Source organism: Lytechinus variegatus, chromosome 12 (assembly GCF_018143015.1).
Source record: "Lytechinus variegatus isolate NC3 chromosome 12, Lvar_3.0, whole genome shotgun sequence".
Lineage (NCBI taxonomy): Eukaryota > Metazoa > Echinodermata > Echinoidea > Temnopleuroida > Toxopneustidae > Lytechinus > Lytechinus variegatus.
In genome coordinates, this window is record NC_054751.1 from 8,602,350 (window position 1) to 8,620,290 (window position 17,941).

The 17,941-nt window shown below is 33.8% G+C and overlaps 1 protein-coding gene across 3 annotated transcripts in view; it reads left to right on the forward strand.

The window, feature by feature from the left end:
• LOC121425127 (limbin-like) overlaps positions 1–17,941 on the forward strand; it is a 28,696-nt gene that overhangs the window by 7,006 nt on the left and 3,749 nt on the right. For 2 of the 3 annotated variants that reach the window (XM_041621113.1, XM_041621114.1), the window contains exons 4-25: positions 807–959; positions 3,107–3,335; positions 3,961–4,094; positions 4,869–5,158; positions 5,725–5,802; positions 6,610–6,853; positions 7,240–7,320; positions 7,536–7,646; positions 8,578–8,802; positions 9,405–9,644; positions 9,861–9,930; positions 10,443–10,634; positions 11,158–11,267; positions 11,746–11,843; positions 12,351–12,552; positions 12,847–13,008; positions 13,302–13,403; positions 13,858–13,983; positions 14,393–14,616; positions 15,289–15,376; positions 15,995–16,179; positions 17,689–17,781. In XM_041621113.1, the coding sequence (XP_041477047.1) occupies positions 807–959; positions 3,107–3,335; positions 3,961–4,094; positions 4,869–5,158; positions 5,725–5,802; positions 6,610–6,853; positions 7,240–7,320; positions 7,536–7,646; positions 8,578–8,802; positions 9,405–9,644; positions 9,861–9,930; positions 10,443–10,634; positions 11,158–11,267; positions 11,746–11,843; positions 12,351–12,552; positions 12,847–13,008; positions 13,302–13,403; positions 13,858–13,983; positions 14,393–14,616; positions 15,289–15,376; positions 15,995–16,179; positions 17,689–17,781 (3,437 nt within the window). Of the gene's footprint in view, positions 1–806; positions 960–3,106; positions 3,336–3,960; positions 4,095–4,868; positions 5,159–5,724; positions 5,803–6,609; positions 6,854–7,239; positions 7,321–7,535; positions 7,647–8,577; positions 8,803–9,404; positions 9,645–9,860; positions 9,931–10,442; positions 10,635–11,157; positions 11,268–11,745; positions 11,844–12,350; positions 12,553–12,846; positions 13,009–13,301; positions 13,404–13,857; positions 13,984–14,392; positions 14,617–15,288; positions 15,377–15,994; positions 16,180–17,663; positions 17,782–17,941 lie in introns of those variants that run through there. The other variant, XM_041621115.1, reaches the window with a different exon arrangement.

The following is a 17,941-nucleotide window of genomic DNA, read 5'->3' on the forward strand; positions in this document are numbered from 1 at the left end:
GTTCCCTGAAATGAACCCCTAAACAAGTATAAGGAATGTTTTATTGTTATGGGTCCTATGGTCGTCGGCTTTACCTTATTTCGTTTAGTACGACCACACCTACACCTCGCGCAAATCGGACCCTAAACACGAAGTGTTGGGGCAAAAAAGACATCCTTTTTAAAACATTCTATCTTTGTTTTATCATCCCCGCAAATTCGACCCTAAACACGTAATTTTCCTAGTGAAATAGATACCCTTATTCATTATTTTTGTGTTTTTGACACCCTTATCACGTTACGTACGTAACGTGCCCTATCGTGAAAAAGACATCCTTTTTACGTGTTTTTTGGTCATGCATGGTATCCACTCGTCAATGTAAGTGCCCCCCCCCCCCCCCGGGTTTCTCATTCTACATAGAAAATTTACTATTATCCTTATTTTATACTAGTAGTACCTATTACTATGTCAAGATGATTATTTTGTATTTCTTTTATTTTGAAACATTCTTTGTCTTTCACCTTTGTTCTTTTCTTGACAAATTCCATACCTAATAATAATTTGCAGAAACAAAGTACCTTATAACCTCTTCTTTATCTCTCTCTCCCTCTGTTTTTTTTCCCTCTCACTTTGTCTCCCTCTCTAGTTCTTTTTTTTCTCTTTCTCTGATCTGTCTCTCGTTTTGTCAATCTTTCCTTCCCTTATCTACCCAGTCCCGGTTTACTTTTTCAATACATTATTTCATTTTGAATTATCTCATAGAATGTTTATTACGTTGATCTGAAATATCTTAAATATTATTTTCTTATTGCACAATGCACATACAGATTTCTTTCATTGTGAGTGATGGCACATTAAATGTTGGAGACAATGTCATTTTACAAGAAAGCATAACACTGAATGGAAGCTTTGCTCATGTCGACAGCTTTACCTTAAACACAGTCAAACCAGATCTTACAATGGTAGCAAATGCAGTACCGGTATGTATCAAAGTATAATTTCAAACTATCATCTGACAATCTGACATATTATTTTGGTGTAATCTACATTTACTTTGACTTCATATGTCATGCTTATTGTTCCAATTACAAATAATCCTTTTGTTAAGAAAAAAAATGTCTTATCAATCTATTAATCAATACTCTTTTCTATCCTAACCATTATCCACGGCAAGAGCAATTGTTACAACATTTACTGCTTACTAGATTATGAAACAAGAAAACAGAGATGGTAAAACCATAGTAAATATATTTTTAATTTCAGGCATTTTATAAGATTTTTATGCTTCTTCATCCATTTGAATGAACTCCCACAAGCTTACAATAAATCAAACTTATGATGGCAGCAGTGGGATTATTTCTGTTATCGGAAAGGCATCGTATTTGGCCATGTGAATAACCAGTTGCTATGAAATATCCATGTATTTTGAAGTTATTACTCTTCTCTTAAGATCAGCTTTGTCTTGTGAATCATTTTAAGGTACCATACCTTTTTCTTAAAATTAAGTTTGATAGGATAGTAAATTGAAATACAATGTACTTGTACCATGTCACCACTTTATTTGTATCAGAATATTGTCAATACAGAGCATATTTTCAACTTTGTTGTGTTTCCAGAGATATTTATTTCTCTCTCCTGATACCTAAGCCCATCTGTCAAATTATCTCAGAAAAAATGTATAATCTGGATGAAAAGGCATCTGTGGGAATAAAACCTGATTATATTTTCTCATGCCAGTTTGTATGTCCTGAACGAGTACGTTTCTCTTCCATCTCTTGTCACTCAGAATTGATTGAAATCAGGTGTACTGGACATTGCGCTTTACATAACCTAGAGCCCTAGAAATAATTTAATAATCTTACACTTGGGGAGACTTCTGGTGGATAATCAAATTATTTGACTCTGATTCAACGTAATTAGAGTGTTGACTCTTACCTGCAGAGCTGTATTGGAATTGTAATTCATTTGTGAGGCGATATTCGGTATCTTGAATTGTAGGTAATGCTGACATAGAATCCAGTTTGTGTTGCAACAACATAATAGCTGCTGCATTATTATTCACCTCAGTGGATATTCAGTTAAAGGACAAGTCCACCCCAACAAAAAGTTGATTTGAATAAAAAGAGAAAACAAGCATAACACTGAAAATTTCATCAAAATCAGAATTAAAATAAGAAAGTTATGACATTTTAAAGTTTTGCTTAATTTCACAAAACAGTTATATGCACATGCTGGTCGGTATGAAAATGAGGAGACTATAACGTTATCCACTCACTATTTCTTTTGTATTTTATTATATGAAATATGAAATGTTCGAATTTTCTCCTCATTGTCAAGTGATACAACAATTAATTCCAATTAGCATTGTTTGATACTACATGCTCCAGTCAAGTTGGTCCTTATTGTCAAATTTATAAAAAATGAAATATTGTATAATTCAAACAATAAAAAACAAAAGAAATAGTGAGTGATGGACATCATCGTCTGACTCATCTAGTTATGCATATCACTGTTTTGTGAAAAATGAGCAAAACTTTCAAATATCATAGCTTTCTTATTCTACATCCAAATTTGATGAATTTTCGGCACTATAGTAGATTGATTTTATTCTATTCAAGTCAGCATTTTCCTGGGGTGGACTTGACGTTTAATACAGTTAGTAGGCCTGAAACATACTGTAGTACATGTATAGAGTAAGCATGAACATATCAAAATTACTCTGTCTTATTTTTCTATAAACATGATATATTTCAAATGACTGTAGGTACAGTATTTCACATAATATAGTTATTTTGTATTATACATAGATTTTAATTTTCTGTTGAAAATAAAGATTTGAATGAACCTTTGAATCATTTATTGATTTCCCATGAGAGTCTCATTTAGTGATACTATTAGAGGTATATAACTTTCAGCGTTTCATCAGTTTATTTCAGCTGTACATGTATGTCTCAAGTGTTTTTGTCCTGCTGGCATATAAAGTCATTTGCAATCGTAAATTAAACTTTAGGTTATCTAGTTGTGATAGAGCTCCTTTAATTCTATAGTTACCATAAGCTGTATACAGGCACCGTCTGATTCCAGTTGGCAATGTGTTACTTTCATTACAATTTCTCCCATTTTGCAGGTATCACTTACTGAGATAATTGATGGTTACACTTACCAATACATGCGTTTTACTACCACCGTCTCTCATACTCCAAACTCAACCGGTCCTGCGTCACAGGTCTCATTCTCTAACACTGTATCAGGACTCTCCGTCGATCTCGATACCATCACACCAAACCCGTTCTCATCCGCCATCAGACCAGTTATATCTAATTCAAGATACACTCTTAATCCTGGAGTTTTGGAAGGTTTGTGCCACATTTCACATTTTTACATCTACAGTAGATCTTAAAACAGTCATGTTGACATGTTTAAAATTTGCATGCATATAAATCTGTTATCATTATTCGCCTATTAAAATGAAAAAAATTGGTCGATTTATTGAATAATTTAAGATTTGATAGTTTGTATCGATACGTGATTTCAGAATAAGTTGATAGTCAGAATCCATAGAAAGTAGTAATTTACCACCAAGAGCTGGATTTTTTTTTGTACTGCTTTTTCTTGCAAATTGGCAAACTTATAGAATTGTAAATGTTCACCCACCTGAGTTTTGATATCTCCAATCCCAGCTGCGTGACCTTCTTGAGATGGATTATATCTTGTTCAAAATTCATGAATCAAATACAAACTGTGTATTTGAGTCGAGTTGAGCTCATTATTTTTTATAAGATTCTATATAAATAAGGCTAAGCTCATTCTTTTATAAGTTTATATTTGAAAAAGGCTCGGATAGCCCCAGTAAGCATCATGCAGTATATTTTTCAGATGTGTACATTAGGCAAGTAAAAAGGTATGTTTGATAAAATTCAGATATCAATTATATTATCATAATATAAACTTCATTGCTTGTTTTTATTGTTTGTGATTAAGTTGGAGAGACAGCTGTGTTATCGTACACTGCTCGGCTAACCCAGAGTTCTGTAGATGAAAACATCGAGACAGACATTCAGCTGAATTCACAACTGACCTGGTCATCACTCCCAGCAGATGAGGAAACTAATTCAGTAAGTTATCTCATTTGCTTGTCAAATTAATTATTGTAAGGAATGTTCTGATATGAGTTGAGAAGGTTTCTTAAAATTCTGAGCTATTCTTTATAAAAATATGTTTCCAGAATTAAACTCTGTTAATTATTGTAATAAATGTTACAGCTTAATGCTTTCTGAAGGTTTGTAAGAAACAATTATCTCATTATATTTTTTTTTTCACCTAGAATTGACCTCTTTGTTATTTTGTTAAATTAATTTTTGTAGGAGTGGTATGGCTTTATGATTTCTGAAACTGTGTAGGAGTAGCAGTATATCTCATGAATATCTGTTCAAAAAATTGAACTATAGGCCTACATGTATGTCCTGAATCCACATAGCAGGGTGTACAAACCCTTCTGATCTTTTTAAGAAGCACACTTTGTCCAAGTATGCATTATCAGCAATTATAAGTATGAAAAACCTAGATAGGGTTTAGACCTTTCGTGAATTCAGGCTTATTACACTTATGAGATATAATTTGAAATAACCTTCAGATTCATGTAATAATTATAATGTTTTAAAAAATCTAATAGTATCACTAATGATAATTATACTAATAGCATTAATAATGTAATATCTAGAAATGATAAAAATTATTTTATTATGAAGTATCTATGGATAGCACTTAATCTTAAAATTAATGATAAAATTTTACCTATTCAACACTTTATTCTTGGGGCTATTGTCTAGGGGAAAATGTCCACCTTAGAGAGATATAAAAGATACATTGCTGTATTTTTTCACTTCTAGCATCCTGGAGTAAGCTATGGACCTGTCAGCGATACCATCTGCATCACGCAAACCGTCACCTACGAAGAGAGTCTCCTTTACAACCATGGACTCCCAGCCCTCTTCTTCTTCGTTGCTCTCATCCTAGCTCTTGTCATTGTCATCCTCGCCTGCTTCATCTACGCTAAGATGTCTGCTGGGGGTATCTATGCGATCGTTCAGCCCGAGGGGACTATCTCTAAAAATGAACATGGCCTTATCATTAACCCTAGGATTGGGAAGACGGGTGTCGATATGGTGGAGGAATACAGGTTAGTTGTATTATTATTATCATCATTCTTAATATTTATTGTTATCATTATTATTATTATTTTTTTTTAGTAGTGGTAGTAGTAGTAATATTTAATTATTTATTCTTATATTATGTATTTATTTGTTTATTTATTTATCTATTTATTTATTCATTAATTTGATTGTTTGGCCATCAAAATATACAAACTGTACAAAATACACTAATATAAATTTAAAAATATGAAATATTATTAAAGTAGAAATAAGAAACTGACAGAAAATACAAAGAGTAAAAATGTTTTTCCGATTATGGTATATGTGTTATAAAGTTATGATGATGGCTGTGGTGTTTGTCAGGTGATAGTGGTTGTACTAATGATATCAAAGTATTGATGATGATGATGATGATGATGATGATAATAGTAATGATATTAATAACAATACATCTGTACTGATAAAACTTGAAGATGAGGAGAAAGAGAGAAGTATTATATGTTTTACCTGAAATTACGATATAAGAATTCTTTTTGTTGTTATTGTTCTTTTTCAACTTATTGGTCATTATTGAACTTTTTCTTTCATACAGTTCTGTCACTGCCAATGAGAGCATTGTTGTGATCTTGATGCAGAAGGACAAGACAAGGAAAATACTTGAATTTGAAAAGTAAGTTTGGAGGAAAAGAGCTGATCATACATGTATGTAGAAGTTATCCCTTCTGATTAGACATTATTGAACCATTAATTTTCCTTACTTGTGTCACATGTTGTATTGATTATCAGCATGATATGATGATGTTGATTATGTTACTTCTCTATACCACAAAACTTTAGCTGCTCTTATACTGTACATCAAATGATTTGGATTTCTCTGTTATTGATTCTTCACTCCTCATTGATGCTGTATCAAATTTTGTATCATCTCCAAGCTGCATAGGATGTGCATCCATCCTATTTTGATACTTCAATACAATTTCAATACCATCAGGGTAGGAATTGATTATATATCTGAAAGAGCTAATTCATTTTGCTTAAGGGCTATCGGTGAACTAATTGGATGATTTGATGAACTAATTGGAAACACTAGATGATACAATGAGACCTTTCATAAGCTATACAAACATGTAAACTACAAGGATTTCCTATTATTGAGAGTTATTTTTTTATGTACTTGTAGGTTTGAACCTTTCTTGGGGTATACATATAGAAAAGATTACATAAGAAAAGTACTTTGAATATATATAATTTTTTTGGGGGGAGGGGCAGATGATGTGCGATTCTCCCACAAATGGCCAGTTTAAAAAATTGAAAGTTTTGATGATTTTTATGGTGTGATTTTGGCTGCACTAAGAGCAAAACAACCAGACACCCATGTTTAGTAATCAAAATTGAGATTCTTTTATAATACTGTAATCTCTAAATAAGACTTTGAGATTTGACACGCTTATAATTCTTTTCTCCTGATTGATCACAGTTTGGACATAATGAGCACAATTACGACGGACATGAAACTGGAGGAGCAACGGATCTCCACTATGATTGAGATGTTTATCATGCTCCTTGGCTCCTGGTCTCTCAGGGATCTCCTGCCAAGGAGCCTCTCTGAGAAGCTCTCCAAGAAATACCAACGGTCCGCCAAGGATGCTATCAAGATACTTGATGATGAGTATCGGCATGAGAGTAGAGAGCTCATTAAACACCTCAGCAATGAAAACAAGGTATCCCTTTAATAGCAATTTTTGTTGTAACAGCAATCACAAAATAAAGTTGAACAGACTCCAAAAGTTAGTTCTTTTTCTATTTCAAATGGTTTATATGGTCGACTTGCTTCAATCATTTTGGATGTTACTACATCAAGAGCTATGATGCTTTGCAAAAAATTCACTTACATTCCAAAGACATTGGCCCAAGTTTTTTCAAGCTACAGGAGTTTGGCTTGAATGTTGTATTTAAAATGTTCAATATATGTACGCTCTACAATTTGTGTAAACCAATCTGTTTAGAAATAATGAACTTTCAAATAAATGTAGTTATCCTGTATCCATGATATATATTTTTCATATGAACCAAAAAAGAGAAAATTTAATTTTCTTTCTATCTGTAGGGGAAGCTGATTATGCTGAAGAAGAAACATGATGCCGAACTGCGATTAAAAGCTGCTCAGGCCAGGAGTTTGTCAAAAGAGGTAAATAAAGCTGTCATTTTAGCCTGAATTTTCTACAAGAGAGCCTTACCTTTTAGTATGGATAGATCCTGATTGTATACATATATTACCAGTAAAGAATTGAATACAGTTATACATGTATATTTTAATAAAGTGGTATATTTATATTGCTTAGTTTTGCATAGGTGTGTCTAGATAGTTGGACCTGATTACACCTAAATTTCATTCTGTTGCAGGATCTTAAAGAAGTATTGGCTTTACTAAAGAAACAGCAGGCCGCAGAAGCAACCAGCATGACACAACTACTCAGACTTAAACAAGATGAAGAGCAAGAAAAGCTTCGCAAGGTATGAATGCATTTAAGTGATAGCCATATTTCCAGCCAATTTGCCTTTAGCCTAAATATTTTTTGGTCCAATGAACATTTGATCTGAGGTAAAATTGGGCTATTGTCCTGTTGAATGACCAAATAGTCAATTATCATGAATGATGTGAATAAATTTACCCATGAAGACTTCTTGCTTTTTAAAGATCTCAACTTCTTGCACACAGATCTAGGTCAGTATTTCATGAAATATCCTATCAATATTTTTTTCTGTCCTATTTACTCTCTCCAACCAATCAGATTGAAGGATTTCAGTAGCTTGTTACACTTTTTCAGGGAAACTCTTCGCCAATTCAGTTAATGAAATGCCCCCTGTTGCCAACATGCTCATACCATTTATTGGTGGCAGCGGTGGGATAGTATACCTCAATCGATCCATCTTTTGTAATTATTCAAGTAATCTCCAGGTTTTTCTGTATAATTGCAACCAATAAACAAATTATTAGGAAAGGAGCATTTCTTTGCTTTGTAGAAAATATTAAATGTGTATAGTTTGTTGATAATTTTGTAATTTAGTGCACGTAGTTGTTCACATTAAGTTTGATAAGTCAGTAAGTTGAATTGGCAACATCACACAATAATGAAATCCACTGTAGGCCTACAGAGGTTTTTCCCCTTCTTTTTTACATTATTGAGATTAAGCATGACTTTATCATGTGGTTTATAAATCTTGTCACTTAAATTGTTAATTGAATAATTATTCAACTGAATATGTCAGTTGAATGAAACTCACAACACAGTATCACAAATTTGAATAACTGTCAACAAAATTGATTTTGACAGAAATCAACTGTTTCATACTGGGGTCACTCATTACTGAACTCGTATTTTTTGTATTTATTTCATAATTAATGATTTGACTAATCCAACATTTCACTCATTTTATCAAATAGGAGTATGCAACCAAGAAGAGGATAGCAATGAAAGCTGTTCAGCAAGAATACATGGATAAAGCAATCCTTCAAGGGAAATTAGATGAGGATGAAGCGAGAAGACTGCTGTCCGAACACCAACAAGATATGTCCACTGTAGAGAGATTGATGGACGAGGAGATGTCTAGACAGAGGATGAGTTTGGAAGAGAAACTAGCAAGGAGGAAACTGCTCGCCAAGGGAACGGTAAAGAAAAGGATTGTTTGTTGTGTTAATTCAGTTGGTAGACTTAATGAAGGAAGATGAGTATTTTAGTGGCAATGATAGTGGTGGTAGTTGTGGTGGGGGGGGGATGGTGATGATAAGGCCTGCATGCAATTATCACATTGATGATGTTGATGAGGAGGAGGAGGAGGATGATGAGGAGGAGTAGGAGGATGATGATGATGATGATATGGATGGTGATGAAGATGATGATGATGATGGTAATGATGATGGTGATGATGATGATGATGATGATGATGATGATGATGATTAGGTTGAGGTTGTTGTTGATGCTGATTTGCTGCTGCTGCTGCTGCTGCTGCTGATGATGATGATGGTGGTGATGATGATGATGATGATGATGATGATGATGATGATGATGATGATGGTGGTGGTAATGATGACAAGGAGAAGAATGAGGTAGTTATTACATTTGATAATGGTGGTGATAATGTTAGTGAACAATGATAAGACCTAGTATTGAAATATTCTATTGAAGTTTGTGAAATATTTCAATGTTTGAATTATATGTTTTCATGGTTACCTGTCCAAATCTAAATATTCCTGTATCCTTTTAATGACAGGAATCACAAGAGGAGCACCATAGCGCCCTCTTGAACACCATGGCTTCCCAGACGATGACAGCAGTCAATGAACTAGAACAGAGTGAACAACTCAGTCAGGAAGCAGCTAAAGCTTACATGGAAAAACTCATGAAAGAAGTCAAAGGCATCAAAGACAGTTATGAGAAGGAAAGGAGGAGACAAGAGGAAGTCCTTCATAAGAGACTTAGTGAAAAGAAGAAGAAAAGAATGCAAGAGAAGGTATGATTATTCTTTCTATGTTTACTTCGATCATCAGGATATATATTTGAAACGACATTGCATTTTAACTATGCTGTATTTGCATTCAGAGACTCGCAGAAAAATTGAGAAATAATTGATTTTATTCAAGCTAGTTCTTCCTTTGCATATACTCACAAAATATGCATCTAACCAAACATTCCTTATTTCAACTTATCATATTTTTTCCCTTTACAGGAAAGAGAGCAAAAACAGGAGTTGGCTGAGTTTGAGAAAAAGAAAGCAGATGTAGGAAATGGAGAACTTGGTAAGATATTTTTTTTTCGAATAGAAGTAATATTTAGTTAAATCATCACCACAATATTAAATGTTGTCTATGTTTTCCAAGCTGCGAATACAATACTTATTTATCTATTTATTTAACTACAAGGTGTCTTTTGGAAGGAAGGTGCTCTATGTTTTCACTAGAAGCCTTCCTTTTTAAGAGGGACAGCCAAATGAACAGGCAAACTTATATTGTTGAATAGGTTGACGATAGAAGAAAAAAGTTTAACTTATTGGGGAGATTTATATGAAGCACCTACAGCAGTTTTAATGACATTGTGCTGTATAATTATTATCATTATTATTGACTTCGAAAAAAGTAAATTCATATGAAAATTGATCATTAGGACAAGGGTGTTGGAAATACCTCAGGAAAGTTTGGGAATGATTGTGACTAGTAAGAGGTAAACTTGTGCCAGGTCGACTGTATTTTAAGTAAATTCAAATGGAATGAATGTATTGATAATGCTTTATTATTCGATATGATTTATCCAGATCCTGCTGAATATTTTGAGTCAAAGAGCAGTGTCCTTGCTGGCCATCGATCTGAGCTGGCTGAGATCGAGACGGAGATCGATGAAGAGGCCAGAGAAGAGCTTGAGAAGCTGAGAGATGAAATGGCTGGAAAGGTCAAGGGTCAAATCACTAATGTCAGACAGAAGGTTCACATTGACCTTCAAAACAAAGGTGATACTGATTTCCTTACCATTTCTGCATACTTTTAGCAACAAACTTGACCTGCTAATTTTTGTTTTTGAAAACCAAGAGTCCCTGTTTGTTTTTTTTTCGAAGGGGGTGTTTTCAACCTTAAAAGCTCTGTTTCCTCAGTTTTCGTTGAACTATGTGCATAATATTCCACATTTGCCCTCAATTTACTTTAAGATTTGTTGCTTATCCTTGTTTTAGGATAAGCATGTATGTCTATAATGTTAACTATACAACGAGAGATAAAGCCCATTTACAGAAAGTTTGGTCATCGTGTCTATAAATGATACCACCATTTTGATATTTTGATTGTTGTTAGGTTTAGCTGACCATTGTTGCCTTCAAATTGATGATTTGAAGGAATATCTTTTTGAATAGTTTCGAAAAGTTGATGGAAAAAAAGTTCTAAATGGTTTAACCTAACATCTTAATCATGTTACTAACTCTTTATTACGAGTACATTCTACAAAAGAAATAATTGAAGAAATGTTGTTTTTCTTACTAGGTTTGACAGAAAGACAGGCAGCTCAGATTATTGAACAGCATGAAAGAGATGTAGAGGAGATGCAAGAACAGAGAGAAGAACAAAGACAAAAACAGGAAAAAGCTATCAAGGTACGCACAAGTGTCAGAATACTATCATAACAGGGAATATTTTAGACATACTGATTGCAAATTGGGAGCAATAGGAGAATGATACAACCCAATGTAGCTGACCAGTCGTGAAGTCTTATGTAACTTACCAAGAGCTTTAATGAAAAAAAACCCTGCTTGATAAGGAATAGAAATATATTTTATACAGATACGGTGTACCAGGCTTTGAAAAAGTGTAGTGCGGATTTATTCAAGGTTGAAAAGATATTTCAACCAAGAATGAATTATTCATTCTAATAGTCCTAGTTTAGTGAAATATTTTTTTATCATGTGAACACCAATTCACCAGTCATTTATTTTACAATACTTGTACATATTCATAGCAAGGATATAATCTTTTCTAATTGCTGATATATATTAAATATCATATTTATATATTTCTAAACCAGTACTTAGATGCTTTATAGCAATATTTTATTTCAATTTGTTCAAATTGTAGAAGAGACTGGCTAAACAGCGCAAGGAGCTTGCCTTGAGAAAGCAGGAAGAGAGAGAAGAAAGAGAACAAATTAGGGAACATGAGGAGAAAATGGTTGGGTAAGTTATTTCAATTTCCACTTTGAATAAATTTGTTTTGTTCTCAGCTTCATTTACTATTCCAAAGGAATTTACCCCTCAGGATTAACTTCATTTCGTATAAACTGGTATTTCCATGTTCAGTTATGTTGTCAATTTAAGTAGTTCAAACTAGGGCTGCTTAATGTTGCATATTTGGGCATTTGATAATTTAATTGTGTACTTGAATATAGTTTGCATCGTTTTATGAAAACTAATGTCTGATATCATACACGTGTGTTTTTTTTTTCTTTTTTTTTCTGTGTTTTATTTTGCTGAATGAGAAAAATGATGGAAAAATACTTATTTTGGGGATAGAAACTTCTAATATGCTCTTCCAAAGGTTGACAACTCTGAAGTTCTCAGTATTGTCTATTCAGTCATGATAATTCAATGCTATCATCATATCATGTTACCTTATTAAGCTCTTCATTGACCTATCGTTCTGTGAATTTAAAACAAATCATATGTAAAATTGTCCATCACCAGGCGACTATTAGCATCTCAGGTTGCCATGTCAGAGGAAGAAAGGCGTCGCATTCTAGCAGAGCATGAACAGCACCTGGTTGCTATGGAGAATAGTTTAGCTCTCACCAAACTGAGACAGCGTCGTTTATTGGAGGAGAAGATGGCTGGAAGGAAGAATAGACAAATGGAGAGACTTGCAAGGAAGCAAGAACAAGAAGCCAAGGTGAGGACAGTAGTTTAATTACACCTTCCCTTTCAGTTTCTCCGTTTCTCAAGAGATGTATCTTTTATTCTTTTAATCTTTGTATGTATTTCAGATAGGCCTACAGGTAGGATGCTGCTCTGTTGCAATGAGTATGATATGAGAAATATATCATGTTGATAGGAAAAAAAATGATACATAAGAAATAGTGGTTCACTCTCCATGAATTGATAAATAGAATCAGGACCAGATATTTCATTTCTTTGTATTCCATTGTATTGATATTTTGTTCATTATTTCCTTTCCTCCATGCAGCGCAAGCTTAAAGATCGGAAGCTTCATGGAAGCGATGACGAGGATGATGATGCTAATAATAGCGGTCTGAAGGATTTGATGCAGAAACACACTAAAGAACGAATGGCTATGATGGCTGAGGAAGACGAGGATAGAGACAAGCTTGAAGAAGAACTTGAAGCTGTGAGTAAAAATCTCTATTGTATTTTTTTTTATACTATCATTATTTCTTTGGCATAACTAGAGTCTGGGAGCCATTAAATGTATTCACTCTGACAGGCTGGTCTCTCCTCCTGATATTACTGATGGATTCATAGTGGGGGTTTTCTGTATGAATTTTGTATATTAGTACTTGAAGAAAATATATGTGCTAGATTGAATTTTATTTTCAGTAGTAACATTTTAGAATTGAAGGACCATCTTCAATGTTATTCTTGTAAATAATATATATTTCACGCTTGTTTTGGGGTTTGAAGGTGAGATCTGAGATGTTGAACGAGAGAGCCAACGCCCTAAAGGAACAAGAGGATAGACTGGGAGCAGTCATGGCTCAGTTACAGATGCAGAAAGCAAGGGAGGTAAGATAAACTAATAATTTTGAATATAATACTCTTAAAAATTAGTATTTCCAAATACATGATTTCTTGTAATTCTTCATTTATTTTCTCCTTTGGCGCTGCTATTTAAATATATATCTAATATCTAATGTTTGAAAGATATTTATTAGCTGACATGATGTCAGACATAACTAAGTCATTGGCTGATAAGCTTTTTGAAATTGTGAAGCCAAAGAAAGTGATAAGACATAAAAGATTAAAAATGGAGCAGGCATATAGTTGGAAGCAAATGTGCAGAACTTAACTTAACAAGAGAAAAACATATTCTTGCATTACAGTCTTTTCCCTGGCATTTTAGAATCAAGTTCAGCCATCTTGCAATTTTTTATAACAATTAGTAGGCCTGTACGCCATTGATTATATACGCCTTGTGTAGATTATAATGTATTCTCGGTGTATGTTCTTTTATTTTAAGCTTGCTACCATTGAAGAACAACACAAGGCCCTTTTACAACTCAAGATGAACATGCTAGATGAGCTGACAGAGAAAGGCATCATGAAGAATGCTCAGTGCAAGAAAGTCATTGAGACACATCAGAAGGTATGATGTGCATTGGTATATGGGGAGTAGGAAGTTTTATAATTCTCTTCAAGTATTTGCATATGGCTCATTTATGATTTATTTTCCTTACTCGTAACTCAGAGACAATTTAATCGGAAGTTGGTATTAGTACCATTTGTTGTATGTTTAACTGCTTCTTCTTTCTGATGAGTTAATTTAATAACCCCTTGAGAGTCTGTGTTCAATTTAAAAAAAATAAAGATCAAGTAATCCTACTAAATAATGCCATCTCAAAGCTTTGATGATAGCCATCAAGTGATGAGATGAGATTATCGCAAGTTTTCTAATATATGGAATATCCATTGGCTAAAGCTGAACTATAGAATAGTGATGATATTAACAATTAAATATTTCAACACTCATAACCTTGTGTTTCTTTTGACCGCAGCAAGTAGAGGCTATGGACCAGAAGATGAAGAAACAGAGGGCAAAAGCGGAAGCGGTCGTCAAGAAGAAACTGAGAGAGAAGGCTATGGAGAGGGAGAAATCATTAGCTTTGAAACAAGAGGAGGAGATTAAGAGATTATTGGAGAGAGAGAAGAATGGGACAGCTGCAAGACTTAAGAGGGTTGCTCTCAAACACAAACATATGGTCGAGATGGAAGAATTCAGGTATGTCCAATAATTGATTGAATTATTTAAATGTTGGCACCCTTCCTTCCTTATGAGCGAAGCTCTCAGAAGATCAAGATTAATATTTTTTGCTTGTTAAATTGGTAGAAACCATCAAATGCTGTGTTACAGGTTTCCAAAAATAAATCCACAAAATATGAGAAGGAAGAAGGTAATATAATCACACAAATTTCCAATGAATTAATTGAAAAAATAGTCCATAGCGTGTTCATCCAACCCCCTATATGTAACTCCTTTCTTAAATGACTTTTTTTTAGTTCATATGAAAGGTGGTAATGCTCTAAAGTCATCGTGAATTCAGTGAAGTACGTGTAAAGTGAATTTTAAAAAAATGATAATGATAAAAAAAAATTGGGGGTCAGATATACAAAAAAGCTCATCATTTCATATTCAATAACACTAATATATCTTTTATTCTTACAAAAAAGATGATCCTCAACCTTCCTTAGAAGTGTGGAATATATTTCTTTTTTTTATTCACATCTCAAATCAAGGTAAATTGATAAGAATACCACCCAATATTTCAGAGTGAGCTGAAAGTATCTTACTCAGCTCTATATACATGTAATGACGTTACCCCTTACGGTCGATGGCAAGAATTTGATTTCAGATCTGAGTTACATAACAAATGATATTTGTCTTTTTATCCAGGAACAAACTTGAGGTCGAGATGACACAAACTTTGGAAGAAATCAGAAGACAATCAGAGATGACAAGGATCAATGAACAACAAGAACAGGTATCCACGCACGGTCCATAAATTTGTTTAGAAATGAAAGATCTTTTTATGAAGTATTGAAGGTGCTCATTAAAACTTCTCAACTCCTTTTTCAGTGAGTGAATGATAGGGTATTTGTATAGCAGACATACACACCTTGTTAGGTGCTCAAGGCACTCCTATATTACCTTGGTAAACTTGTCTACCGATTCGAGTGCGCACTGCTTTTTAAGGAATTACTTCCTGCCTGTACCCCTTTACCTCACCTTGGATGAGTGCAGCAGATTTCTTACTGAAAGAAATTACTCCATTGCTGGGATTCGAACTCACAACCCTCGGTTTAAAAGCCCCTAGATTTCATCAATACGTGAAAAAAATCTTATCATATAACTTTACAACTCTTAAACCTGGGGAGCGCTTCATTAACATTAGGTTTTTGACAACATTGGTTTTGATTGGCTGAATGCTGGCTGTTACTATGGTAACTGTGAGATATGGAAAGCCTACAACTTTTATGAAATTGTCCCAAGGTGTCTTGGTATTCGGAAAATATTTATTCTTATTCAAGCTAATATTGTAAGTTTCTACTTTCAAGTTTTTAGTTTTTGAATATTTTTATTTCTTGTTTTTGCATTTTAGGAGCTAGATTTCTTATCAGCATTGGTCAAGGTTGGCAACTATGACAAGACGGAGCTGATCAACGTCCTCCATCTTCTTTTTCCTGCTAAGTCACATGATCAAATCAATGAGATGCTAGCGAAACTGTATGAGAAGGTTGAGAAAAATGGGAACGAGACGGACAGCTCACCGAATAAGAGTAATGGGTGAGAAAACATTTCCATAGTGTCATGACCAATATTTTTGTCTTGATAGTCTCGATAGTCTTAAAGCCTATACAGTGGCCCGTATTTTAGGACAGTGTTTATGTCTGTTAAGTCATGGTTTGAATTTTGGATGCTAACTTTGCATTATGTATTTATTCATCATCCTTCAAAACATTGTAAGAATTCATAGAATTCAATGAATAAAATCTCCCTGAAAGTGAAAGCTGGTATTTTTAATTGATTATCAACGTTTACCATACTCATTCTTAACTTCCTTGGAATGACAAGCTCATTTTTTACCATTCAAATTTTAAACCAGAATTCTGCTAATGTAGGAAAGTACAACATGTACAAATTATTGACTTTTTACTTCCGACGTATAATGCTCGTTGATTTAAATGAGCATATATGTCAAGTGAAAGGAATACTTAATTCAGCCTAGGAGAAAATCATGCTACAAGTGCACTACTTTTACCTTCCATATATTTGCATTCTGTCTTTAAAGTAAACTTTTACACATTTAAGTGCCAATACAGTGTGAAATCTCATTAATGATTACACAGTAGTAGAGTGTGAAGTCTGAGCTTGAAGTGACCAAAGTGGTTACTTGATGCCACAGTTATATAGGAATTTAAGTTAAATTTTGATCTTTGTGATGATACAGCTCCCTGTTGTGTATAATGTTAGTTAAATGTTCATTAATTATCCTTGACTTTAAAAAGACCCTTATAGGCTAATGTCCACCTGATATCTGCAGTCCCGCCCAAACCTTTCCATGGGAGTTTGTTTAACATAGTGATTGTTATGCATGGATCATTAACAATTAATTCTATAAAATGGTATGCATTATTAAACCAAGCTTACATGTTTATTTTTCTCTTTCTTGCTACATATTCTTGCTTCTGATTTTCTCTCTCCAATGGCTAATACTGCATCCATGTATTTCAATTCATTTTAATCACCTAACATTGAAAATCCAAACACAAATCTGTCTTTAATTTTCCACCTTTTATTTTCTCTCTTTCTTACTTCTTATTCCTTTTCTGATTTTCTCACACCAATGGCTAATACTACTTCTATATAATCTTACCTTGTTTGTTTACATCAACATTGATTCTTCCAACACAAATCTTTCTTTCAATCCTTGATCAACGTTAATTGCTTTAAATTTGTGGTTGTGTTTGATGCTGTGCTATTATCTTTTGGAAATTTTGTTTCATAAATCCCACCATATGCCTCCTGGAATTAACACATCACCTTTGGAAATGTTATTTCTCTTTTTAACACTTTCCAATAAAAAATTATCTATATCTTTATGTTCTGATCTCATAATATAATATGCTGATCATAACTCATCTCTTATTTTTGGATAATATTTTTGTGTGTTCTTGATTGATTTTCTCCATCTAAAATATCACTTTTGGATCCTGTTTTTTCAACTGCACAATCATTTCTGTTTTGTGTGTGGGTTGTGTAACACATAGGGAACTTTTCCTAAAAATTTTGCAGAATCTCAGCCAGAAGCCTGAAAGGCGACCTGGAGTCCAAGGTCAAGGAAGCCATTCTGGGTCAGGTGCCGATGACTAAGCTAAAAAATGACAGGTAACATGATTTATAAGGCAGTTTTAGATTTGTAATGCAACTTCTCTGTTGCAGATATTTGGCCTGGAGCCCGTTGCAGAAAGAGTTGCGTTAAAACGCAAGCCAGAAAATCAATCGCAAGTCCCAAATGCGCGCAGAGTTGTGATTCATTGCAACTCTT